The sequence below is a fragment of the Astyanax mexicanus genome, chromosome 3, assembly GCF_023375975.1.
Source record: "Astyanax mexicanus isolate ESR-SI-001 chromosome 3, AstMex3_surface, whole genome shotgun sequence".
NCBI lineage: Eukaryota > Metazoa > Chordata > Actinopteri > Characiformes > Acestrorhamphidae > Astyanax > Astyanax mexicanus.
In genome coordinates, this window is record NC_064410.1 from 8,988,665 (window position 1) to 9,016,443 (window position 27,779).

The window sequence follows — 27,779 nt, forward strand, 5'->3', positions numbered from 1 at the left end:
ATGAGAATACTTTTGACACCCTTGGCGAAATGTATTAACACTTGGCCAAACAGGACTTTACCAAAGCCACATCATTGCATGTTTGCCAAAAATGATTTCAGTACCAGAACCCAATTGAATTGTCGGACTTGTCTGGTTTGAAAAAAAAAAAAAACAAGCAAGAAAACGAGCTGATAATATTATACCTGCTTTTACAGAATTTATAATAAGTCCACAGATTGTGAAAAGTGGTTTTCACTTTTATTAAATGAAGGGCCATGTTTAAACCAAACAAGTCAAAGAAATAAACATTTAAAAAGAACAAGAGAAAAACATAATTAAAGCCTCATTATTCCTTCTCCTCTGATTCTCATAATTGTTAAACATACAATTACATTTATGGCTCACTAAAACACATTTGTTTTTTTAAACAGAATATAAATTCCTTGTTATATTTTTCTTTTTCTATGAGCTATAGGATCCTGTACAGGGTCTTTCTGGACTCACGGCGTACATTTTCAGCTTCCGGTGTCCTACTGGACTCACGGCGTACATTTTCAGCTTCCGGTGTCCTACGGGACTCACGGCGTACATTTTCAGCTTCAGCTTCCGGTGTCCTACTGGACTCACGGCGTACATTTTCAGCTTCCGGTGTCTGACTGGACTCACGGCGTACATTTTCAGCTTCCGGTGTCCTACTGGACTCACGGCGTACGTTTTCAGCTTCCGGTGTCTGACTGGACTCAAGGCGTACATTTTCAGCTTCCGGTGTCCTACTGGACTCACGGCGTACATTTTCAGCTTCCGGTGTCCGACTGGACTCACGGCGTACATTTTCAGCTTCAGCTTCCGGTGTCCTACTGGACTCACGGCGTACATTTTCAGCTTCCGGTGTCCTACGGGACTCACGGCGTACATTTTCAGCTTCCGGTGTCCTACGGGACTCACGGCGTACATTTTCAGCTTCAGCTTCCGGTGTCCTACTGGACTCTCGGCGTACATTTTCAGCTTCCGGTGTCTGACTGGACTCACGGCTTACATTTACAGCTTCCGGTGTCTGACTGGACTCACGGCGTACATTTTCAGCTTCCGGTGTCCTACTGGACTCACGGCGTACGTTTTCAGCTTCCGGTGACTGACTGGACTCAAGGCGTACATTTTCAGCTTCCGGTGTCCTACTGGACTCACGGCGTACATTTTCAGCTTCCGGTGTCCGACTGGACTCACGGCGTACATTTTCAGCTTCAGCTTCCGGTGTCCTACTGGACTCACGGCGTACATTTTCAGCTTCCGGTGTCCGACTGGACTCACGGCGTACATTTTCAGCTTCCGGTGTCCTACTGGACTCACGGCGTACGTTTTCACCTTCCAGTGTCTGACTGGACTCAAGGCTTACATTTTCAGCTTCCGGTTTCCGACTGGACTCACGGCATACATTTTCAGCTTCCGGTGTCCTACTGGACTCACGGCGTACATTTTCAGCTTCCGGTGTCCTACTGGACTCACGGCGTACATTTTATAGCTTCCGGTGTCCGACTGGACTCACGGCATACATTTTCAGCTTCCGGTTTCCGACTGGACTCACGGCGTACATTTTCAGCTTCCGGTGTCCTACTGGACTCACGGCGTACATTTTCAGCTTCCGGTGTCTGACTGGACTCACGGCGTACATTTGCAGCTTCCGGTGTCAGACTGGACTCACGGCTTACATTTTCAGCTACTGGTGTCTGACTGGACTCACGGCGTACATTTTCAGCTTCCGGTGTCCTATTGGACTCACGGCGTACATTTGCAGCTTCCGGTGTCCGACTGGATTCACGGCGTACATTTGCAGCTTCCGGTGTCCGACTGGATTCACGGCGTACATTTGCAGCTTCCGGTGTCCGACTGGACTCACGGCGTACATTTTCCGCTTCCGGTGTCCTACTGGACTCACGGCGTACATTTTCAGCTTCCGGTGTCCGACTGGACTCATGGCGTACATTTTCAGCTTCCGGTGTCAGACTGGACTCACGGCTTACATTTTCAGCTACCAGTGTCTGACTGGACTCAAGGCGTACATTTTCAGCTTCCGGTGTCCTATTGGATTCACGGCGTACATTTGCAGCTTCCGGTGTCCGACTGGATTCACGGCGTACATTTGCAGCTTCCGGTGTCCGACTGGACTCACGGCGTACATTTTCAGCTTCCGGTGTCTGACTGGACTCACGGCGTACATTTTCAGCTTCCGGTGTCCGACTGGACTCACGGCGTACATTTGCAGCTTCCGGTGTCCGACTGGACTCACGGCGTACATTTGCAGCTTCCGGTGTCCGACTGGACTCACGGCGTACATTTTACAGCTTCCGGTGTCCGACTGGACTCACGGCGTACATTTGCAGCTTCCGGTGTCCGACTGGACTCACGGCGTACATTTGCAGCTTCCGGTGTCCGACTGGACTCACGGCGTACATTTGCAGCTTCCGGTGTCCGACTGGACTCACGGCGTACATTTGCAGCTTCCGGTGTCCGACTGGACTCACGGCGTACATTTGCAGCTTCCGGTGTCCGACTGGACTCACGGCGTACATTTGCAGCTTCCGGTGTCCGACTGGACTCACGGCGTACATTTGCAGCTTCCGGTGTCCGACTGGACTCACGGCGTACATTTTCAGCTTCCCGTGTCCGACTGGACTCACGGCGTACATTTGCAGCTTCCGGTGTCCGACTGGACTCACGGCGTACATTTGCAGCTTCCGGTGTCCGACTGGACTCACGGCGTACATTTTCAGCTTCCCGTGTCCGACTGGACTCACGGCGTACATTTGCAGCTTCCGGTGTCCGACTGGACTCACGGCGTACATTTGCAGCTTCCGGTGTCCGACTGGACTCACGGCGTACATTTGCAGCTTCCGGTGTCCGACTGGACTCACAGCGTACATTTTACAGCTTCCGGTGTCCGACTGGACTCACGGCGTACATTTTCAGCTTCCGGTGTCCGACTGGACTCACGGCGTACATTTGCAGCTTCCGGTGTCCTACTGGACTCACGGCGTACATTTGCAGCTTCCGGTGTCCGACTGGACTCACGGCGTACATTTGCAGCTTCCGGTGTCCGACTGGACTCACGGCGTACATTTGCAGCTTCCGGCGTCCGACTGGACTCACGGCGTACATTTTCAGCTTCCGGCGTCCGACTGGACTCACGGCGTACATTTTCAGCTTCCGGTGTCCGACTGGACTCACGGCGTACATTTGCAGCTTCCGGTGTCCGACTGGACTCACGGCGTACATTTGCAGCTTCCGGTGTCCGACTGGACTCACGGCGTACATTTGCAGCTTCCGGTGTCCGACTGGACTCACGGCGTACATTTGCAGCTTCCGGTGTCCGACTGGACTCACGGTGTACATTTTCAGCTTCCGGTGTCCGACTGGACTCACGGCGTACATTTGTAGCTTCCGGTGTCCTACTGGATTCACGGCGTACATTTTCAGCTTCCGGTGTCCGACTGGACTCACGGCGTACATTTTCAGCTTCCGGTGTCCGACTGGACTCACGGCGTACATTTTACAGCTTCCGGTGTCCGACTGGACTCACGGCGTACATTTGCAGCTTCCGGTGTCCGACTGGACTCACGGTGTACATTTGCAGCTTCCGGTGTCCGACTGGACTCACGGTGTACATTTGCAGCTTCCGGTGTCCGACTGGACTCACGGTGTACATTTGCAGCTTCCGGTGTCCGACTGGACTCACGGTGTACATTTTCAGCTCCACTGAAGGTTTCTAGTCCATTTGCCCTAAATAAAATTATACAACACAGAATTAGCCTGAGTAAACAATAGAACACCTTATAGTAAAAAAATTGTATGTAAACCTAACTGCAAAACCTAAAAAAAAAATCTAATAAACTTGTTCATGTTTACAACATATTTCGCAGATATGGTAAGGGCTACTACATGTGACACAGTTTAGTAATATTTAGCACTAAGTTAAGAAACATTTAAATATTAGAAATATTAAAGTAACATGAATGTATGATATGATTTAGGTGCACATCTCAACAAAGCTTATATTTGTTTTTATTATTACTTTTTTTACAGCAAGACATGCAACGCTAATATTTCTACTACACTTACATAAACTTACCAACATTTCTTCAGAGAGCTTAATGCTAGGGCAGAAGTACTTGCTCCAGTTTTAGGGTTTTAAGGTATACTCACTCTAGGCCCTTGTACCCTGCCAGAATAGGATTCTATACTCCCCCTCTGCCTCCACACTGCGCTGAACCTTCAGTCATGCTTACATCTTTATCTTGAATCACTTTGTGATAAGAATCGTGGCGCTTGATCTGTGCTACATGCCCCATTTGGACTCTGGTAATGTGTTAATACTGAATTTTTTTTCTCTCCCAAGAATAGATATGTTTCTAAATGTCAAACAGATTGAAACATACAATATATATAGACTTTTATGCAAAGTGCATGTGTTTACTGGGTCACATCTGACCAGAACCAGCCTCCGACACTGATTTATTGCCCAAAAACTAATTTCCCAGCATGCACTAGACCGACATGTCACATGACACTTCCCCAGTCATCCCTGATTGCCTGAGTGTCTCCACTGTGTGCTTTGTGTGTATTGAACCTCTTTGCCTTGTTTTTCTGTGTCTTTGTACTTGTCTAGTTTTTCTGTTTAATAACCATTTCTCCAGTTTTTACCTTTTTCAATGCTGGTTATACCTGTGTATGACTCTCGCCTGCTTAGATTACACTGTCAATTAGGCTAATAGTCGATTAATCTGTCGCGATAATTTCTGTCATTCATCTCTGCTTACTGTGGGTACTGCTCCTGTTCCTATTTTTCTCTATTGCTTTAAAACAATAGAAACGGCTTAAAATGGGAATTAAATTTCCCTTTAAATAAGTTTAAGTTTAAATGTGAAAAGTACTAAAATTTAGTGAGTAACTATGTAAAATGTTATGTTTTTACTTCTGGTGACCAAGTTGAATGTAAACTAAGTGAGTGAGCAGTCCTAAACCCCTCCCCTATTGTGTTTCTGTCCTCAGCACTTTATGTAGTGCATTGCAGTCACAAATGAGCAACTATTTATATAATCACTGTAGTTAGTTGTGTCACCTTATTGTTACAAAACATCTTGGCTTATCAAATTAATCTGGGGGCAGTGATCATTCATTCTGAATTTTCTGTTTTCGTCAACTTAAACTGAATAGTATGAATTACTACATAGATAAAATGAGTAAATATATTGTTAGTTATACTGACCTCCACTAGCATGACAATGCAGACCCTTCTTCCACAGTTTTCTTCCCAATTTGTGTACAGAGGTTTTGACCCAACTCCATTCTCTCAGCTTTGCCATTAAGGCCTCATGTCGTCCTCTTCTACCTTTTTTATCTGGTTTCCAGTATGACCTAATTTAAGAAGAATATAAAGCATGTAAGGCTTTTAAACTAATACACTAAATTAAAATAATTAAAAAATTAACTGAGTACAGTAAATAAAATCACAATTGCACTAACCTTTCCTCAGAAGAGATGTCTGGAGGTATTCCCTTCATACTGTCAGTGTCAGCAGTATCCACTGCTGTTCTTCCGTTGTCTTCTACTGTGGTGATACACATCCCCTGCAACATTTAAAATGTTATATTCAATATTTAAATTATTGTATGCTGTTTGGGAAAATCTGTACCATATTTCAGTCAACCAAGAATAGAAACATCTTGATATGCTGTGTGCGTCTTCACTCTTTATCTAATATTATGACAAAACAGAAATAGCCCTTTATTTAATAGTAGAAGAGAAAAAAAAACAACTAAATCATAAAGACAACTATCATTTGTAGTATCCTATAATTTATATAACACACTCCATATTTAATTAACACACATAATGATATAGTAAACAAATAAGCCTTCATATTGGGGAATTAAGGGTAAACAGCATTGTTCAAGGACTTAACAATGGCAGCTTGTCAAACCTAGGTATCAAACCCATAAATAACCTAGTGATTTAATGGCTGAGACACCCCTGCACCTACATGAGCTTTCTTCTGGTTAAGGCTGAACCAGGCTAAAACTTTACAATAATACTAGGGGTGGGCAATATTATATCGTATACAATATATCGTGACACAGAAATATCGTGATATTACAAATCCATATCGTGATAATTGGGCTGTTCTGTCTTAAAAGTAGTCTATTATTTACTGTGAAGCTTTAAGTGTATTTATTGTATAATTGTTTTAGTTTGCAGTTTATATGCATGCACTAAATATTCTGCAATATTTTTTGCTGCATTATATAATTTTATGCTATATTATATATTTTCCTACATTATTATTATACTGTTATACTATTATACTATATTCCTGAAATTAACTAATGATTTTAGTTTTCCTATATCGACAAGTATATCGTTATCGCAAAAATACCCTGAAATATCGTAATATTATTTTAGAGCCATATAGCTGGAGTGCCTTATTATTAGTATCATGACATTCTGGATCAATTACTTCTGCTACAAATCTGCTAAATTTCTTGTATCTTTTTAATATCTCAGTTAGGGGTGTGCAATATAATTTTGTTTTGTTTCAGTAGTGTAATTTTTAAATGTTTTTTGTCATATTGCCAAGAGTATCGTTATCGCGATAATACCATGAAATATCGTGATATTATTTTAGGCCCATATTGCCCACCCCTAAATAATACTACATTTTTAGCCTCACAAACCTACTAAAGAATCATTTTTTTTATATATGTGTAGCATCTTGGAGTTATAAAATATATCAGTTAATTTCTTAGCTGCCTAATGTAAAGCAGCTTTGTCACACATACATCTAAACCAGTACCACTCATAAAATCTGCTATTGACATATTGAGTGTATTAGGAAATGCTCTAAAATACGTACAGATACTTGTAAACAACCAAAGTTTTAAAATACTACACTATAAAATATGTAGGTTTTTTTTACAATAATATACTGTTTTGCCAGTATTTCCCACACCCTTAGATGGCAAGAATAATGGGGGGAAGAAAAAAAAGTCCATCTGACACAACATGATAACCTTTGATTAAATTACTGACAATCAGTCACTTTTTACCGTGTAAAAATAAAGTAAGAGCAATATTACTCTTAGCGTCACTCTTAGACACCAGAAGTTAGCAAATTAACTAGGTAAGCTAGCTAGCTAGATTGGCCAGGTAGCTTCAAGCACTTGTAATAGGACAATTTACATTCAGGCACATTGTGTGGTTGGATTTTCACACAAACTTCTTTGCATTTGAGATTTGAGTCTTGAGAACTTCTAGTAACAGTTAACTTGTTTGCCTACTTAACATTATTCCTCTTTATTTTATTAAAGTATACTGTGTAGCTAAATGTTGATGCATTTACATATGCTGCCTGCTTTATGAAATTTATTGCTATCCAGCTGGACATTTTCAGTGTTTGCCAGGATGGATAGCTAAAGTGTGGTGGCATTATTGCTGATGCAATGTCCATTATACATTTTGAAGCGAGTATGTTCTGACTGTGACGTTTCAAATGAATCATTAACTTCAAGAAAAGAAAACTGAGGACTTATTAGATAACAGGTTTGTGTTAGCAAGCTGGGATAATATATCTGGTGCTGGTTATATAAAATATTTTTTTTCTTCAGGGTAAATATTTTGTCACTCATATCGGTTCTGCTGCTGCTGTGCAATCAAATTTCAATTCAATTCAATTCTCAGAGAAGGAACACAAGTACTACAGTTCCCAGCATGCTCCGGACTATCACTCCTCAGATCACATGACTGTCCTGTCTTGGTCCGCATTATTTTGTGCACCGACCTTTTATTTGTTTCCTACTTATGAGTTTAGCCTTGCACTGCGGTACAGTTTATGCTTGTGTATGACCAACACTTTTTTGTACCACGTTTTTGGATTACACAATTGTTTGTTTTTGCTTGTTTTTTTTTTTTTTTTAACCTCGTACAGTTTACTCCGCAATTGTCGCTCATCCCTGTCCCATACGTGACATATTCTTTACAATATTTATTTTTTATAAGGCTTTTGAATTTTTTTTCTTGGCAACTCTTGATTCCAATGAACTGCTGCATAGTAAACTACAGTAAATTGCTTTAAACTCGTACAATATAAATAGTTATTGTAAAAAAAATCCAATACATATTTGTAGCTTAAATACATAACTGTAAATTCGATAGTAAATTTGTTACAGTGTTACTGATGATTTATAAATAACATCATCAAAGTTACTGGGCTGGCCTAACAGGCCTAATTTTAGTATTCAATGCTAGCGTGAGGCTGAAGAACTTACTCAGGAGCAGCCGGACACTATCTGAGGAATATACACGTGTAATATATATGTATATACGTCAACCAGTCACAGAAACAAACAAGAGATGGCTGTTTAACATTGTTAGTCTACCTATTTTGCCTAGTTCGTTTTGGCTTACAGCAAGCTAGCTAATATGCCAGGTTCACACTACACGACTTTTTGAGTCTTCAGTCATTGTGCTGTAATCCTGAGTCCTTCAGTTGTTGTGACTTTCACACTAAATGACTGATCAGCGACACGGGGGTCACATATTACACGATTTTGTTACTGTGGAAAATCGCTGACTCACCTGGCTGCTCACGAGAACACGCCTGAACTAAAAGCACACGAAAACTGGCGATGCCATGCCAGAGAATCTCTATAAAGGAGAATACCCACTTGCAATGAGTCCAAAATGAACGCGGGTTCATATGAAGCAACAAAATCAGAGTTTATAAATGTGTGATCATCTTATACTGAAATATGTCCTCGTCAAAAAACTATGTCAAATGTTTCAGTACCGCAGACATTCTTTTTTTCATTTTGAACTGCAGTTATACGCCTTTTTACCTGTATCTCCAGGATCAGCTCGCCAACCAATCAGCTCACAGTAGCAGTAATGCTAGTGCTTTACAGTGTAAAACCTGTTTTCTTTAGATAAACTAAAATATACAGGCATGCTTCCTTAGTTTTTTTAGTAAAATACATAATTCTACTTTCTAAAATAAACGAAATATTCAGAAAAAGTAGTTCATAATTATTTTTAATTTAAAGTTTTTAGCTTTTAGCTCCATTCAGCCCTGTCATAGAGGACTCACTCACGGGCTCCCACTAGAGTCATTTTATGATAACAAGGAGAATGGTGGGGTGGTCAGATTCTCCATAAACAGCTCTGGAGATCTCATTGGCTGTATGTAGCCGCTGTTCCTGACTTCTAGTCGCCAGATATTAAACTTGATCAATATTTGCCGGGCGGCTGCGACTCGTTGCCGATCAGTCAGCGACAGGTCAGCGACAGTTTTTGTAGGCGATCAACGAAAAACTGTCGGCCCTAAATCGTGTATGCTAAACCCTTTCGGTATAAATATTGCTGAGTCTACTGAGACACTACCTGAAGAGTATTGTAGAATATTTGGTAATACAGGCGTAGCTCAAGGCCTGAGCTAAAGCTCACTGTCTTATCCTGCAACAAGTTTTTATTTCTATTAAAATTCACAAATGTACTGTTACTGTTGTTTACTGTTACCTTTGGTCCTTGGAAGTTGTATTGGTAAGGCTCTAAAACACAGGCAGTAAAAGCCTCTCCCATGTAATTATTAAATTATTCTTGTAACCTTTAAAACGCATACCAAATCCTCTGGTTCTGGAATTATTTATGCCCCAACCCTCAAATTAATACACTGGTCAAATATATTTTGACCACCTCCTTGTTTATATTCCCTTTATTATTTTTTCTGCTTTACCATTCAGGATGAAAACTTTGTGTAGACCTTCTGTTTCTCTGCATATTTTATTATCCCTCTTTATGTTCTTTAGTGCCCAAGCCCCCACAGGGCCACCACAGAAAATCACCACAAAGCTACCAGCTTTATTTGGTTCCACCCTTGCATCCTTCAAAAACCTAAAAATCGAGTTTTCTACACTTTGTTATTATTTGTTTTTTCTTCTCCCCTTCTTGTAAAGCGTCATTTGTTTTGTAAAAGGCACTAGATGAATTAGAATTATTATTATACTATTACTATTAAACATTCTATTATTGCGTCCCATTAGTAAAATGCCTCTAACCACGCTAACTATGTCCAATGCATGTGTGCATAATCACAGCTGTACCTGAATACAAGGGGCAGTAGGGGTATTTCTTAGTTTCTCTCCAATCAAAATTGTAGCTTCTCTAACAGCTTTTAGACATTTCTCCTGCTGCAGCAGTAAAAGCATCACACAATTCATGTGGGAATAAGTTGGTGGACAGGTTGCATGCATTATTCTGTCTTGGTTTAAATCTGTGTAAATCTAGCTAATCAACCTAAACAGATCAGAGTTAGGCACAGACACTGTAATAGATGATGTTGACAGATTAATCAAATTAAAAACAAATTAATAAAACTGTTACATCAAAATATTTCTCTCTCTAAATGGCTTTGCGTGAGGAACAACCTTCGATTGGTTATTTTAAAACCTTATGAAGTCTCCCCAGTAACAGTCTGTGATTGGCTATTGATCTGTCCACGAACAAAATTGCCTTCAAACGTCACAAGTAAGATATGTTTTAATGGTTACTCTAAGGAAAAGAATAGATACATAAACGCGACTGAAAATTCTAACTGCATAATAACATCTTTAATCTCCTAAATACTCATACTTTGCTCTTTATTTGTTTGTTTTGTTGTTCCCAGGTTGTTCCTGTTGTTTCCAACCAAAAAACACCTGAACAGGAAACACGTCGCACTGACGTTCAAAGTCGAAACTACGAGATTTAGATAAGCCTAAACTCCTCTTAGATACCAAAAGAACGTTCAGTTTTCATCTAAAAATGAATTGAAACAACGTTAATCTTCGACGTCAGAATGGATTTATTTGTAAACACCAACTCAACATTATGCCTAAATATGTATTGTTTGCATTAGACTTTACATTACATTACATACAGTATGTATATCTTTGTATTCTATTTTTATAGAGGCCACTGAGTTCTTGAAATTGGCATGTAAAGATGTTTGTCAACAAAAAATGTTTCTACCCAATATACTGAGCTTGAGTGTAAAAAAGCCTAATTTAAAGTCATTAAACTAACGTTTACTCAATGTCAGAATTTTTATTCAATGTTCTTTGCTGTGTAGTTGATCATGACTGTGGTGTATGTAAAGAATGTTATATGTAAAAGTGTATATATATAAACCAACAAAATATGAGCTTACCTAACAGCAGAAATCGCCAGACGGTGATCTTCCTGATCTTCCTGAACTAACTAAAGCTGATAGTTTGTAGCACTAATGGAATTTGACTGCTGTCCTTTAAAAAAGAGTTGTATCATCTGCCAATTGACTTATCAGTATCTTTTTTCCAAATATATCAATCCCTTCTATGTTACTGGACTTAATTAAAATTGATAACATTTCAGCCACCATGATAAACAATAAAGGGGAAGCGGGACAACCCTGTCTTATACCTCTTTTAACCTGAAATCTAGGGCTGGTACCACGAGCCAATGAGACTGAACTGTTAATGTTATTGTAAAGCATTTCAACAATATTAAGAAATTTTGGTCCAAAACCAAAGTGAGCCAGTGTCTAAAAAAAAAAAAACTAAAGCTGATAAAATTTCCCAGCATTCGTTTTATGATCAGTAAAGCAGATATTATGTTATAAGAAAAACAGCAGCGGCCTCTAGAGGTGGTGCAGGGCATCAGTCCTTAATGATCCAACAAACTGAAGCTGCTCACTAATGCTTAAATTCATTATGATATAATATACAAGGAATGTTAAAAGTTTTAGGTTTTTTTAATTAAAACATATTTTTTGAAAAAATAAGTAATAGGCCATGTGTACAAGTGTAGACGATACAAATCCCCTTTCTCTGCAGTATAAGGTATTTATATTCTGAAGACTTTTAAGGGCTTTAGAGACTCCTACAGAACACTGAGATCAGTAACAGAAATCAACCAAAATTCTGCATGAATGAAAATAGACATAAAAACTAGACATGCATAATGAAACGACATGTTTGGAGGACATAAAATGTTTGATTGTGTATTCAGGAAAATATTGATTTTATTTATTAAATTCAATACAGTTCAGGAAAGCTCCAATTGTATTCATTATATTTTGACAGTTTGCAGATTTACTTTAAATTTGTAAAATATTTACTACCAATATTTTGATAACGTTTCTTATCAAACATGAAACCTTTTCATGTAATGCTTGAATAGATATCCTTAAGATATTGTTTTGTAGTTGAAGTTTGACTAAAATATCTGCCTGTTAAAAGGTTAAACAAATCTATTGCAGACAGAATCCACAAAGGCCAAGCATATACAAGCATAATTCTTAGGAATTCAGATCAGTTAGATTAAAGATCTGTTAGTGTTTTAGTGAATTTGATGTCCAATATTACACATTCCAGACTTGAACATTATGTTCTGGATTTTAGAATTCCACTTACTAACAGACTGGATTCAGGGATTAGAGTTTTAGGGGCGATGAGCTCCCAACAAACCCAGTGCCACTTCCCTTCCATAAAAAAAACAGTTCCCAAGAGGGTTAAATGTTTCATATATTTTCAACGGATACCAAGATAAAACTGTTGGGCGCACATTTTTACATATATGGTCTATTGGTCTAATTTACATATCTACCAGCGAGAAGCTACACAAAAATCCACTACTTGTTACAACATTTAAAAACATTACATTTGAACATTTTTAGCTTATCAGAGACAAACTACCAAAAACAACTATTTGCTTTTAACTTTTGGGACCCTGGAACACCTTTAAAAAGGGTTAGCTACACCCCTTTTTATTAAAAAACATCTGTTTAAATGTATTTAAAATCACAACCAAAATCTAAGCCTTGTGAATAAGATACAAGTTAAAATTGATGGTCTTACTGGTTTGGTTTGCTTAAATTTTATTTCCTCCTTTTGTCTGTGACTATATGTATTAATTTTCAATTTTCCTCTACTGTGAGGATCGCAGCAGTCTGGGACTCATCTCCGCTGTGGGGACGGAAATGACACGCACACCATATGAGTGCTTTTTATAAGAATTAGCAGGTGCAATGATGCTGCCTGTTTACTGATTTTTGATGCTGTTTTTAATAAGATTTTTTGTGAACAGTTTACATTTTATTCTTTTTTTAAAATATAATTTTATCCTTTTCTGTCTTGACAAGTAAATAAAACCAAAGCATGGATAAAATGCCTTAAAATAAATATCGCAAACTTGGTTCTAAATACATTAAACCTTTTTAAATAAAAAGCTTTTGAACTATAATTTGCAAAATAAAATATGCATCAGTTTTGCTGTATGTAATGCCAATTTTTTAAATCTCTGTATCCCAAAACAAAATGCAGAACCTTAAAGTTCCAAAGGGACAATATATGACATATTAATGTCTGTAAATTAGCCAAAGTACTTTACAATGCTATTTCCAACTTTAATTAATATCACAAAAAATACAAAACCTAAGATAACACCAGATCTTTAATTAGTCCTACAGAACTATATTTTAAGACAGTTATTCTCTGATCTTATAGTGCAGATCTTCAAAATCATTGACTAAAACTAACAGGGAGCTTGAGCTTGATTATTGTTTTAAAACACAATAGTTTTATTAGATAATTATTGAACTTAAATTCCTCAAAGATAGCATGTTAGCTAATGCTAATGTTTGGTATGATAATTAAAAAAAAAAACAAATTTTATTCTACAAACTCTGAACAATATAATATAAATAAAGCTTTATCCATTTTTTACTGGTGCTGTCCAGGTGCACTTTTGACCACAACAGCAGTTATTTTGTTATGCTAACTGGCTAGCGATCTGTGCCGGTGTGCTTCATTGGCGGTGCTGTTCTACACAGCGCTCCGCAGCGCCTCTAGTGGTATTGCGGTATGTGAAAACTACAATTCGGATGAAATGGTATAACAGCTAGCACTATAATGAAATATTGTTAATAGTAAGTCTAAAATATGAAAATGTGTCAAAATATTTGAATCACCATGATATTACAGTTAAAGAAAAAATGGACATGATGTTATGTATAGTGGCATTACCTGATGAGTTGGATAGCATTGGACCATCATTCCAAAGTAATTGGAAAATGCATTGTTAAAATTTTATTTCGCTTTTGGTTTGCCAGAACGTATTTTAGCTTCTAATGTAAAATGTAACATCTTTGCCCAAATGCTACATAAAATGACTGTGTAAAAATCCCAAAGAACATTTTAATCAAACTTTACAATCTGTGTTAGGCACATAGACTGGTCACTGATATGAGTATGCTTATGTACAGTACTGTATGTTTACTGTAATTCAGTACAAGAGTCTCTCAGGTTCTGTCTGGTGGGATGAGTGATTGTATAAAATGCTAAAGGGCCAATAAAGGCATTTAATTGTAGAGACGTTGTAGAAAAGTTTTTTTAATTATCCACAAGATGGCAGTGTGTGACAGTAACAGCTACTAAAAAGTGGCAGCATAATTTTTTTTTAACACACTCTGCTGCATCCCAAACTGCACACTTCTACATTTGTGCTAACCAAAGTGCCCTTCTATTCTATATTAAGACAAATTGTCAGGATATTTAAGTGTTTTATTATAGAGGTCATGATGTCATAATTTATAAAAAGAAAGGTTTATAAATAAACTAAACATAACACTATACACAGAAATGCTTTTATTTTAAGTTTTGTTTTTCTCTCACGCCAACCACTGACTTGTCCTTTTGACAGTAATTTGACTGTCACTGGACTACATGTTAGTGTGGCACTCAGTTTATGTCATTGTCTCTTTTTGTTTGCTAATTATCAATGAAAAAGGATGCACCTTTATATGTTTCTGCTTTGGAAATACGTAATAAAGTGCAATAATGTATGTACACTGTATATATGCTGTATTTAAATAAAAATGGGAATTTGCACCTATGTTTTTCTCTCATCTTTCCAAGCGTGTTACACACAAAGAGATGTAAAAATAAGTCTGTTTTGTACTGTGCAATTGGTTTCTGAAGCTGTGGTTTTATCAGAGCACTTGGTACCTATAATAACCTGTACAAACGTAAAAGGTACAAAGCCCTTGTCTTGCTAATGTTAACTGGTCAGAAGCCAACATTAGGCCAACGTAGGCCCAACATCTAACATTGGTTGGCACCCAACGTCAGGCCAACGTTGTCCCAAACTCAAATATTGGTTGACACTCAACGTCAGGCCAACGTAGTCCCAACATAAAATATTGGTTGGCACCCAACGTCAGGCCAACGTAGGCCCACTGGCCAAAATGACGTTGGACCAACGTGATTGCCCAACGTCATGCCAACGTAAACAATGACGTTGAGCCAACGTATGCTTGCTATCTGGGGTGTTGCTTACAAAATAAATGTTGAGTAATAAAAACTGGTTTAGTTTAAATAGAAAAGAACATTTTTTTGTTAGTTTACTTACTGAAACCCAGAAAAAAACCCACAAAAATACAAAAAGAAATCCACATCGATAAAATAAACAATTCTTCAGGCATTCTCTAAGAATATCTAAGAGCACATTTTTACTAGTCCGAATGATCATTCACGATATTTAAAAAATACAAGTCATAGCTTCAAGTTTCAGGCATTAAAAAAAAAAAAGTAAATTTACAAAATCCGGGCCACATATCTCATTTAGATGATGGCTAATTTCATTGTCATAAATATTGTCATATAAATATGTTAAACATACATTTTATTTCATTATTTAATTGCAGATATCTTGATTTGGACCTTCCATACAAAAAAAATAACTAGTTATGCAGTGAACTCCAGCACACTGTTCAGTTCTGTTTTATTTTATTATTCTTATCACATTGAGTGTATAAATAGTAAACAATGAATAGTAAAACCTATGTCCATGTCTTAATTAATTTCTTACTCCCTGTAATGGAAAGTCTTTTTAGTTCAAATATACTGCTTTAGAAAATAATAAGAGACCATTTCAGTTTCTGTGATTTTGCTATTTATAGGTATATGTTTGAGTAAAATGAACAGTGTTGTTTTATTTTATAAATTACGGACATTTTTCATTTAGAGAATTTATTGACAAAAAGATGCAGAGCTTTCAGACCTCAAATAGTGCAAAGAAAACAAGTTCATATTAATAAGGTTTTAAGAGTTCAGAAATCAATATTTGGTGGAATAACCCTGGTTTTTAATTACACTTTTCATGCATCTTAGCTTGTTCTCCTCCACCAGTCTTACACACTGCTTTTGGATGATAACTTTATGCCACTTCTGGTGCACAAATTCAAGCAGTTCAGTTTGGTTTGATGGCTTGTGATCATCCATCTTTCTCTTGATTATATTTCAGTTTTAAAATTTGGTAAAATCAAAGAAACTCTTAATTTTTAAGTGGCCTTGTTTTTTCTAGAGCTGTAGGTTGCACAACTCCTTAGTTTGCATTTCACAAAAATAACCCTGTGTTTCCCTCTAAACATTAGTGTAACTGATCGGACAGAGCGGGAGAAGAGTATAAGAAGAAAGCAGAATGTATTTAGCAGCAGTTTTCTCAGTTTTCAATTGGTATGACCTCCTTTGTGAAAGGACTGGAGAACAGATTGCAAAATTAATTCAGTGGAAAAGCATGAATTCCAGCTGTTGCTGAAAATATCTCTATAATATTCATGCATTTCCACCGAATTAAATTTGCAATCTGTTCTCCTATCCTACCTATTCATTTGTGGTCGTCAGTCGACTTATCGTATCTTAATATCAAGATGGCGGCACCCGAAGAACTTAAACAGTGTTTTAATAAACTATCTGTGCACTTTTAAAGTTCTCAGTGCCTCGTTTTAAATGTCAGAGCTCTATGAATACTACCAGTGAAGTGTGGAGCTGCTTTGAGCTTGTTAATGCTGTAAAAAATATGATTTCTTTACATGTGCAACACTATGCCCCTATCACTAGCATTGTAAGCATGTTGGTAGCATCAGCTAAAAGCGCATTATTTTGGAATCCAGAAGCTGTAGATCGGGGGTGGGCTATTCCACAAAATTCGTACTCATTATCATGTTTTACTAAACCTCACTTTTATTTTACATCAGACTTCTCCTTTAAGAAATATTAAAATAAATAGAGGACAAGCTCAGGCCTGGAAGACTAACACAGAAAACCTTCAGAGAGAATGGATACATAGGATTACATTTAATATACAAAGCTATTCAATATAGGAATCATAACTGAAATGGTGTGTTTATCTCTGAGGGATAATGAGAGGTTGGTAAATAGTCGTGAAAAAAATAAATCACAATATAAATATAATATAAATGTTTGAAATGTGCCTTTTTAATGATTAGTTATGCTTTATATCAGATACTTAATTCCTGATACAACTTAAACATGCAATTATTTTACGCTTCAAGAAATAACTCAGAGCAAAGGTCTTAATAATAAGTTTCTCTTTATTCAGGTTGGTACAAAAGACAGCTTTTTAAATTCCGATACAGAAACGTATACATACATATAAATATATATTATTAATATATATATATCACATTCTAACAAAGTAAAAAACTAATAAATGAATAATAATGAAGCTGGTTCTTTTTTCAAAATATCCATTACAAAACAATTAATTTGACATGTACAAAAAAACATACACGTACAGATCTATCATAAAAATATATTTACAGTGATATTTACACTCACTCAGCACTTTATCAGAAGCAACGTCATTCAGAAGGTGGTGTATTTGTGTAGGGAATGTCCTCTTTAACTGGCTTTAAGCTGTTACTACCAATAAATCAGAGATTATAGGGTAGTCATCACCCAGAGTTGGGAGAATGGGAGATTCACAGCATAAAAGTGCTATATATATTTTTGGAGCCCAAATCCTTAGGAGCACTCCTATTGGTGATTCCACCTTATTGGTACAAATTAAAATCAATGTAACAGGTGATAATAACAGTAGTTGATTATATAAAGAAAGAAAACAAACAGTGTAGTGTAGATGACTGCATACATAGATTCAAGGATAAAGTTATTAACAAACGAAACCTAAAATACCACTATAGTGTAATAAAAGCTCTTATATAAACACACACACTATGTACTATACAAGTGCGTACCGAAACAAGCTATTAACAGTTTTAAACCTATATAACCAGAAGATTATTATATTTAAGCAGTACCTTTAATATTTTCCTTATGCAAATTTCTATACTTTCTGCTATAACTGCTATACACAGGGCCATCTCAAAAAATTAGAATATCTTTGAAAAGTTACTTTATTTCAGTAATTCAGTTCCAAATGTGAAACTCATATTTTATATTATATAGATGCATTACACACAGAGTGATCTATTTTAAGCGTTTATCTATTTAATTATTGATGATTATGGCTTACAGCCAATGAAACCCAAAAATCAGTGTATGAGAAAAGTTGATTTTTTTTAGACCAATTGGTACTTTTGGCAGTGTGGGCAGTGTGCCAAGTCCTGCTGGAAAATGAAATCTTCATCTCCATAAAAGTTGTCAGCAGAGGGAAGCATGAAGTGCTGTAAGATTTTTTGGGAAAACACTGCACTGACTTTAGACTTGATAATAAAACACAGTGGATCAACACCAGCAGATGACATGTCTCTCCAAACCATCACTGATCATCAGTAAATTTGCATTTCATTTGTAAATTAAGGGAGCAGAGTCTGGAGGAAGAAGAGTGGAGAGACACACAGTCCAAACTGCTTGAGGTCTAGTGTGAAGTTTCTACAATCAGTGATGGTTTGGAGAGACATGTCATCTGCTGGTGTTGATCCACTGTGTTTGATCACGTCTAAAGTCAGTGCAGTGTTTTCCTGAAAATCTTACAGTACTTCATGCGTCCCTCTGCTGACAACTTTTATAGAGATGCAGATTTCATTTTCCAGCAGGACTTAGCAAACTTCCCACACTGCCAAAAGTATCAATTGGTCTTATTTCATATTCAAATTTTCTGAGACACTAATTTTTGGGTTTTCATTGGCTGTAAGCCATAATCATCAACAATAAAATAAATAAACGCTTAAAATAGATCACTCTGTGTGTAATACATCTATATAAAATATGAGTTTCACATTTTGAACTGAATTACTGAAATAAAGTAACTTTTCAAAGATATTCAATTTTTTATATGACCCTGTACAGTAGCCTAAATTAAAGCAATAAATGGCACATCTAATCGCAACACTTTAATCAGATTCAGCTGATTTGTGTGCCTCTCTCTGCTGTTTAACGTACTGATTGAGGTTGGGTATGATCACTCTCTCTACCTCTGATTTTGATGTTTCCAGTTCATTTAAGGTGTTCTGTAGGTGATTGATTGTTTCTCTCATCTTATAAATGAACTTTCCTGCTTTTGACTCCAGTTCTTCCTCTCGCACTGGGAGTCGCCTCTTCAGTTTATCAAAATCTCTGAGTGTTCTGTTATCCTCAAGGATAAAGAGAAAACCAAGCATATTTAGCAGGACTGCAATAAATGTTTGCATGAATTTATGCATATGCACAGTTCGTGTTCCTTGTTCTAACACCCTCCGAAGATCCCCTGGTGCAAACAGTTTAGCTAGATCTGACAGATCTTCAACACTCTTTCTGAAATGTTCTATTCCATGTTTAATCAACCGAGACTGTTCATCATTCTGATACTGCCAGATCTTCTCAACATCATTACAGATGTTCTTCAGGCGGTTGGTGACTCTATCAGTTGTTGTGTTGAATTTGTTCAGAGCGTTCTCCACCTCATCCACAGCTTTTTTCTGTTCAATTTCTTTAATAGTGTTACTTTTAAAACTTGCTGCTCCACCACCAACAGCAGCACTCACACTCGCTGCCCCCAGAACCAAGGAAAGACCACCAGTGAAAGGAGCAAATAAAATAGCAGCTCCAGCAGTTCCAATACCTCCAACAACTCCTGCTGCTCCAACTAGTCCCCCTGCTCTACTCGCGCGAGTTGCTGTTCCATATTTATCTAAAAACTCATCAGAGCTCCCTTCCAGATCTTTAATGACCTGCTGGAGTTCAGGCTGATGTTCTTCATACAGTCTTACAAACTCTTCACTGTTTTCCAGGAGATCATCAGGAAGTGCTCTATAATCAACACACATAAAATATACATATAAGATAATTATACAGTATTTAAAACAGTGAGTACACTCTTCACATTTCTGCAAATATTTTATTATATATTTTATTGGGACAACACTATAGAAAATAAACCTGGATATAACATAGAGAAGTCACTGTACAGCTTGTATAGCAATATAGATTTAAAAATAACTCAACACACACAAGTGAGTACACCTCACAGTAAACATGTTCAAATTGTTCCCAAAGTATATTTTGTGTGACCCGAATTATTATCTAGCACTGCCTTAACCCTCTTAAGCATCAAACTAACTAGAGCAATAGTTCTGTCCAATGAATAAATATAATTAAATATTTGCTGTTTCAGTGGATAGAAGCATTACACTTACGCAGTGTTGGGAAGTAACGGATTACATGTAACGGCGTTACGTAATCAGATTACAAATTAGAAGTAACTGTAATCCGTTACAGTTACTGCTTCAATAAATGGTAATCAGATTACAGTTACTCTGCTAAAATAAAAGGGTTACATTGGGGTACTTTCCTATTTTTGCTCTTCCAACACTGACAAAACGCAAATAACATTTTGCGGTGAAATCGCTCTGATATGAAAGGGAACTGTCTGCCCCTCCTCCCGTCTCGCTGCACACACACACACAGGGAGGAGGGGCAGACAGCGGCTCCGCACACACAACGAGACGAAATTAACTGACATTTTGGTCAACGAATAAAAACAAGACGAAAATGTTTGGCAGGGACGAAATCCAATCAGAACTGATTTAGTTCTGTGAAAGGTAGGGACCAGTTAGGAAGAGATCCAATCACTGCTACTTTAGCGAAGGTGGAGAGGCGGGATAAGCGGGGTACTCATCCAATCAGTAGCGCCGCGCGCTCAGTTACAAACCCGGGAATTAACCTGTCGTTACGGAGCTCGACTGGAAGTTAACTCGACAGTGTTCAGCAGGGAGAGAGAGAGAGGAGAGGCGATATATTTCTCCTTTGACGTCGCGAAAAACAAGATAACGTGTAAACCGCGTGGAGCGACTCCATCTCCGGTAAAAACACCACTAATCTTTCAGCTTCTGCAGACCAGAGTCACACAGATCTCCATGCAGAGATCCGCGTTTTAATATTGATGTTATTTCATGAGCTGATGTGTTTAACTCAGCAGTGCACTAAAACACAGAACTGATACAGAACTCACTCATTAAGATCAGATCATCTGTTTAGTCTCACAGTGGGAAAGATATAGCTAGTGTTAAAGCAGGAACAGGTCAGAAAGAAACTCAATAATATATCCAAAATAAAACAATAAAATAAGTGAATCTATGAACCCAAAAGTCTGTGTAAAGTTCCTTACAGCACTTTCTCATAAGTTTCTCACTTTAACTCATGAAGTCTCTCAGTACATCCTGAGAGCATCTCTACAGCACAGTGTGTGAATGTATGTTTTTGATCTCATTTATAGACTGTAGCTCCAGTAGATGTGCTGGGTTACTGCTGGAGATAAAACTAGATCATTTAAAAGCTGTTTTTGCATCTACAGCTCTGTTTAAACTATAAATTAACTATTCAGTTGTTTTATGACCTGATTTCTAGAGCAAAATTTTAAATGTAAAATATATATAGTCACACACCTATAATAATAATATACATTAAATCATATATAAATATATTTCACATTCAAACATTAACAATATTACTCAAGTGGTTATTAAACGTTTCATTTCATATAAGTGTATAGTTAATAATTCAAGGGAACTGTTGAAAAAGCATTTACATTTACACCCTTTACATTTTAGTCGACTAAATTTACTGTAATTTTAGTAGACTATATTCTTATGACATTAAGTCGACTAAAACTAAGTTGACTAAATTACTAAATTGTGACTAAAACTAAATGCTATTTTCGTCACAAGACTATAACTAAGACTAAATCAAAATTTGTTGTCAAAATTAACACTGGTGGCAAACCTGCAAGTAGATAGCTTACAGTTGTTGTTACATTGTTTGGTTTTAAATTGTTTTATTATCAATTTATAGAAGTGTTTCATAAAATTGTTTGATGAAATGGTTTCATAAGTATTTTTATAGAGTGATTGAAAAGGCTTTTTTATTTGTTTATCTATTTGTTAACTGGAAAGAAAAATAAAAGAATAATATGCAATATGTGGTTGCTACATTCATTCAGGCTTAAAAAAATGACAATATTTAAAGTAATCCAAAGTAATCAGATTACGTTACTCACTTGAATTAATGTAACTGATTACGTTACAAATTACATTTTGAGTGATGTAATCAGTAATCTGTAAGGGATTACATTTTAAAAGTAACCTTCCCAACACTGCACTTACGTCTCCTCAGAAGAAAACACTGGGCGTTTTCCACTCATGCTGTCATCACTGTCAGAACTGTCCTCCATTACTCTCTGGGCTCCATCTGCTGCCATGATTCTGTGTGGCTGTAGAATATTCAGAATTAACTCCTTCATTTTAAATACAAACAGAAGGAGAATAAGATTTTAAGACATGAATGGTTTCATTATTAAGTGTTTGTGCCTCCATGATATGTCACTCTTAAATGTTTCAGATCATAAGACTAATTTAAAGACTATAAAACTAAACACAAAATGCACTTTTTAAATGAGAGCTTTTATTATTAAGGGGGAAAAAAATCCAAATATACACTGCTCAAAAAAATTAAGGGAACACAAAAATAACACATCATAGATCTTAAGGAATAAAATATTCCAGTTGAAAATCTTTATTTATTACATAGTGGAATGCGTTGAAAACAAAATAACATAAAAATGTAAATCAAAATCATAATCCCACGGAGGTCTGGATTTGGAATCATACTCAAAATCAAAGTGGAAAATCAAATGACAGGCTGATCCAACTTCAGTGGAAATTCATCAAGACAAGTTAAAATGAGGCTCAGTAGTGTGTGCTTGTATGACCTCTCTACAACACCTGGGCTGCTCCTGATAAGGCGGCGGATGTTCTACCTCTATGATGAGAGAACTGACAAAATGCAAAAGTGACCAAAACATCATCCAGAAAGGATGAAAACAGAGAAAAAGACTGTGGTCACCACCTGCAGAACCACTCCTTTGTAGGGGTTGTCTTGTTAATTGCCTCTCTTTCCACCTGTTGTCTGTTCCATTTGCACAACAGGAGGTGAAATTGATTCAGACACCTGTTCTCAATGAAGACGTCACTTAAATAGGACCTGCCTGACAAAGTGAAGTAGACCAAGAGATACTCAAAAGCTAGACATCATGCCAATATCCAAAGACATTCAGGTACAAATGAGAAAGAAAGTAATTGAGATTTATCAGTCTGGAAAAGGTTATTAATCCATTTCTAAAATTCTGGAATTATAGCGAATCACAGTGTGAGCCATTATCCACAAATGGCAAAAACATGGAATAGTGGTCCCAGGAGTGGACGGCCAAACAAAACGAACCTAGAAGTGCAGCAATGACTCATCCAAGAGATCACAAAAGACCCCACAACAACATCAAAAGAACTGCAGGACTCACTTGCCTTAGTTAAAGTCAGTGTCCATGACTTCACCATAAGAAACAGACTGGGCAAAAATGGCCTACATGGCAGAGTGCCAAGATGAAATCCGCTGCTGAGCAAAAAGAACATTAAAGCTGGTCTCAATTTTGCCAGAAGACATTTTGATGGTTCCCCAGACCGAGAATTCTGCTGTCTACCAAAAATTCCTGAAAGAGAATGTCTCACCATCTGTTTGTGACCTCAAGCAGGTCCACCTTTGAAGGGCGGAAGAAAAATAAAGTGAAGACTTTGGAGTGGCCTAGTCAAAGTCTAGGGGGCAAACACTTTTTACATAGGCCATGTAGGTTTGGATTTTTTTCTCCATTAATAATAAAAACCTTCATTTAATAACTGCATTTGTTTTTACTTGTGTTGTCTTTGACTTATACTCCTGAAGGAGAAACACTTTTAAGGTATTTCATATAGAATTCAAAACTAATGGGCTGCAACTTCAGACAATTACTGTGAAAATTCTTAAAATTTATTAAAAATACTGTGAATCATTTTGCAATTTTTCATATTATCTAGTCTTTAACTATACAGTTATTTTTCTTAAAAGAAGATAGATATGCACAATTTTAATTCAGGCATTTCTTCCATGGGCAACGAAATATCAGCTATAAACAGGTATAGTACAGTCAAACAAGAAAAATAAACAGACAAGGTAACTATAAAAACTACAGAATACACAAAGACTGAAAATAAAGAGAGCCTACAACCTAACAGACTTAAAATGTACAAGAACCGACAAAGGAAACAGGAAACACAGGGCTATAAAAACAGACACAAGGCAGGAAAGGAACACCTGGGGAAAGGTAATGAGGGGGCGGAGCCACAAATGAAACTCGGGAGGAACACACAGGACCACGTGGGGAATGACAGAGGCAGGGAGGATAAAAGGTAAACAAACACAGAGAGAGGGGTAAAAACACAGAAACATAACAGGACAGACACGGACCAGGGAGTGACAATATTAAAAAGGGTGAATCCACAAGCATGGTTAAAAACAGGCAAGGTCAGTAACGAGGGACAAAAATGCAAAAAATAGGCAAAAACAGGCAAAGGTCATAGATAGAAAAAACACAAGAATAGCAAAAAAGAAACTGTTCTTAATGCAGGGTGAATAAAACAATACTCAGTACAGAAAACAGCTTGAAACAAGTGAAAACCATCAAGAACTCTAGACTGTTTTCTGTGGTGATCTAGAACCCTTTTCATGACTATCAGGAACCCTGTTTGCTGTGTAGAGGAGACGCACAGGCCTTTTGGTTAACAAATATAGCATACATTTTGTGTTAACATGCACATATTAAACATGTTCGGATTTAAAATGTGTGCCCCGTTAACACATTTTGAATGTATTTATTTCCACATTTGCAAAAAATGATCAGTCTTAAGTCACTGCAATCAGGCAATTTCTGTTACTCTCAATAAAAAATCCGCACCTGTCAACATGTATTCTGGCCCACTTCTGGAGTGCAAACTGCTTCAGCTGTCTCAGGTTTACAGGTCTTCTCCAAACTGCAGGTATCAGCTGGATTCCTGCTGGAAAACACAATTCTGTAAAGAAGAGTGGACCAGTGTGGTAACATTGTTGATGCAATGTCTATTGTGCATTTTGAAGGGTGTTTGTACTGATGAGTTTTATTGGTGACTGTGACATTTTGGACGAATCACGAATCACTGAACTCTTTATTAGGTAACAGGTTTGTGTTAGCTAGCTGGAATAAAATGTGCTGGCTATATAAAATTAGAATTACTTAAAAAAAAGTTCAGGGTAAATATTTAGTCACTCCTATCGGTTCTGCTGCAGTCAAAACTGGTTTCAGAAAAGTAATTCATACATAAGTACTCCAGTTCCCAGCATGCTCTGGACTATCACTTCTCAGGTCACATCATTGTCCTGTTTCAGTCCGTTTTATTTTGTGCACCGACCTTTTGTTTTGTTTCCTACCTACAAGTTTAGCCTTGCTCTACAATACAGTTTATGCCTGTGTATGACGCAGGCTTTTTTGGACCACGTTTTTGGATTACCCATTTGTTTGTTTTTGCTTGGTTTTGTATACTGTACTATACTATACTATACTATATATTGTCTCTCATCTCTGTCCCATACGTGACATATTCTTTATAATATATATAATTTAAATATATTTTTAGGCTTGATCAAAATTGTCTTGCCAACTCTTGATTCCAGTCAACTGCATAGTAATATACTACAGTAAATTGCTTTAAACTGATACAATATAAATAGTTAAAAACCCAATAAATATTTGTAACTTAAATACATGAAAAACTGTAACCTTGGCTACAGTAGCATATTGTAATTCTTTCAGCTCAAGCTCACTGTCTTATCCTGCAAATACACAAGATTACATTACTGTTGTTTACTGTTACCTTTGGTCCTTGGAAGTTTTATTGGTAAGGCTCTAAAACACAGGTAGTAAAAGCCTCTCCCATGTTAATTATTAAATTATTCTTGTAACCTTTAAAACACATACTAAAACTTCTGGCTCTGGAATTCTGGCTGATCCAACCCTTAAATTAATACACTGGTCAAAATACATTATGACCACCTCCTTGTTTATATACCCTTTATTATTTTTTCTGCTTTACCATTTAGGTAGAACACTTTGTAGTCCTAAAATTACAGATTGTAGTCCTTCTGTTTCTCTGCATGCTTTATTATCCCTCTTTATGTTATTTAGTGCTCAAGCATCCACAGGGTCACTACATGGCAGCTTTATTTGGTTCTAATCTTGCATCCTTCAAAAATCTTAACTAAAAACCTAAACTAAAAACCTTAACTAAAAATCCTGTTTGCTACACTTTATTGTTATTATTTGTTTTTTTTTCAGGGGTATTTCTTAGTGTGTCTTCAATCAAAATTGCAGCTTCTTTAACAGCTTGTAGACAATTCTCCTCCTGCAACAGTAAAAGCATCACAAAATTCATGTGGGAATAAGTTAGTGGACAAAGGTTGCATGCATTATGCTGTCTTGGTTTCAATCTGTGTAAATCTAGCTAATCAACCTCAGCAGATCAGAGTTAGGCACAGACACTTTAATAGATGATGTTGACAGATTAATCAATTATTTTCTTCAAACAATTTTAACAATGCGTACTTTATTTAATAAATAAAACTGTTACATCAAATTATTTCTCTCTCTGAATGGCTTTGCGTGAACAACAACCTTCGATTGGTTATTTTAAAACCTTAAAAATTCCCCCAGTAACAGTCTGTGATTGGGTACTAATCTGTCCACTAACAAAATTGTCTTCAAACGTCACAAGTAAGATATTTTTTTAACGGTTCCTCTCAGAAAAATCAGATACATAAATGCAACTAAAAGTTCTTCCCGCATAATAATATATTTTTAATACCTTTACATACTCATATTTTGCTCTTTATTAGTTTGTGTTGTTGTACCCAAGTTGTTCATGTTGTTTCCAAACAAAAACCACCTGAACAGAGATCACGTTGCACTGACGTTCAAAGTCGAAAGTACAAGATTTTAATTAGCCAAAACTTTTCTTAGATACCAGAAGAACGTTCAACTTCCATCTCAAATGAATTGAAACAACGTTGATCTTCGACGTCAGAAAGAATTTATTTGTAAACACCAACTCAACATTATGCTTAAATAAGAATTGTTTGCATTAGACTTTGCATTACATTACATACAGTATGTATATCTTTGTATTCTATTTTTATAGAGGCCACTGAGTTCTTGAAATTGGCATGTAAAGTTGTTTGTCAACAATAAATGTTTCTACCCAATACACTGAGCTTGAGCGTAAAAAAGCCTAATTTAAATAGTCATTAAACGAACGTTTATTCAATGTCAGAATTTTAATATTAACCCACGCCTTTGGGGCAATGTTATAAAAAGGTTGTTTAATTGTTGATTATCAACTTTAAAATACATAATGCAGCCAAAAATTAACATTCATTCAATGTTCTTTGCTGTGTAGTTGATCATGACTGTGGTGTATGTAAAGAATGTTATATGTAAAAGTGTATATATATAAACCAACAAAATATGAGCTTACCTAACAGCAGAAATCGCCAGACGGTGATCTTCCTGATCTTCCTGAACTAAAGCTGATAAAATTTCCCAGC

At 36.9% G+C, this 27,779-nt stretch overlaps 1 protein-coding gene across 5 annotated transcripts; it reads right to left on the reverse strand.

Annotated features, from left to right (window-relative positions):
- Positions 1 to 218: 218 nt before the first annotated feature.
- LOC111196819 (uncharacterized) lies at positions 219 to 27,779 on the reverse strand. Of its 5 annotated transcripts, none has more exons than XM_049475843.1 (4): positions 27,710 to 27,769; positions 5,500 to 5,603; positions 5,243 to 5,391; positions 219 to 3,756 (listed from the first exon to the last, which is right to left on the reverse strand). In XM_049475843.1, exon 4 carries the CDS (start codon positions 3,523 to 3,525, stop codon positions 2,902 to 2,904), a length of 624 nt encoding a protein of 207 aa, XP_049331800.1. In that variant the 5' UTR covers positions 3,526 to 3,756; positions 5,243 to 5,391; positions 5,500 to 5,603; positions 27,710 to 27,769; the 3' UTR covers positions 219 to 2,901. The 5 variants fall into 5 exon arrangements, with proteins under 5 accessions (XP_049331800.1, XP_049331801.1, XP_049331802.1 ...); XM_049475844.1 differs by lacking the exon at positions 27,710 to 27,769 and adding an exon at positions 11,213 to 11,269; XM_049475845.1 differs by lacking the exon at positions 27,710 to 27,769 and adding an exon at positions 8,608 to 8,677.

Bases quoted from the DNA above. Each gene is read 5' to 3' on its own strand.
- LOC111196819 (XM_049475841.1), bottom strand. From the start codon at position 22,539: ATGGCAGCAGATGGAGCCCAGAGAGTAATGGAGGACAGTTCTGACAGT. The intron at 20,094-22,444 runs GTAAGTGCAGTG...TGTTGATTATAG, and splicing joins GTGTTTTCTTCTGAGGAGAC to AGCACTTCCTGATGATCTCC.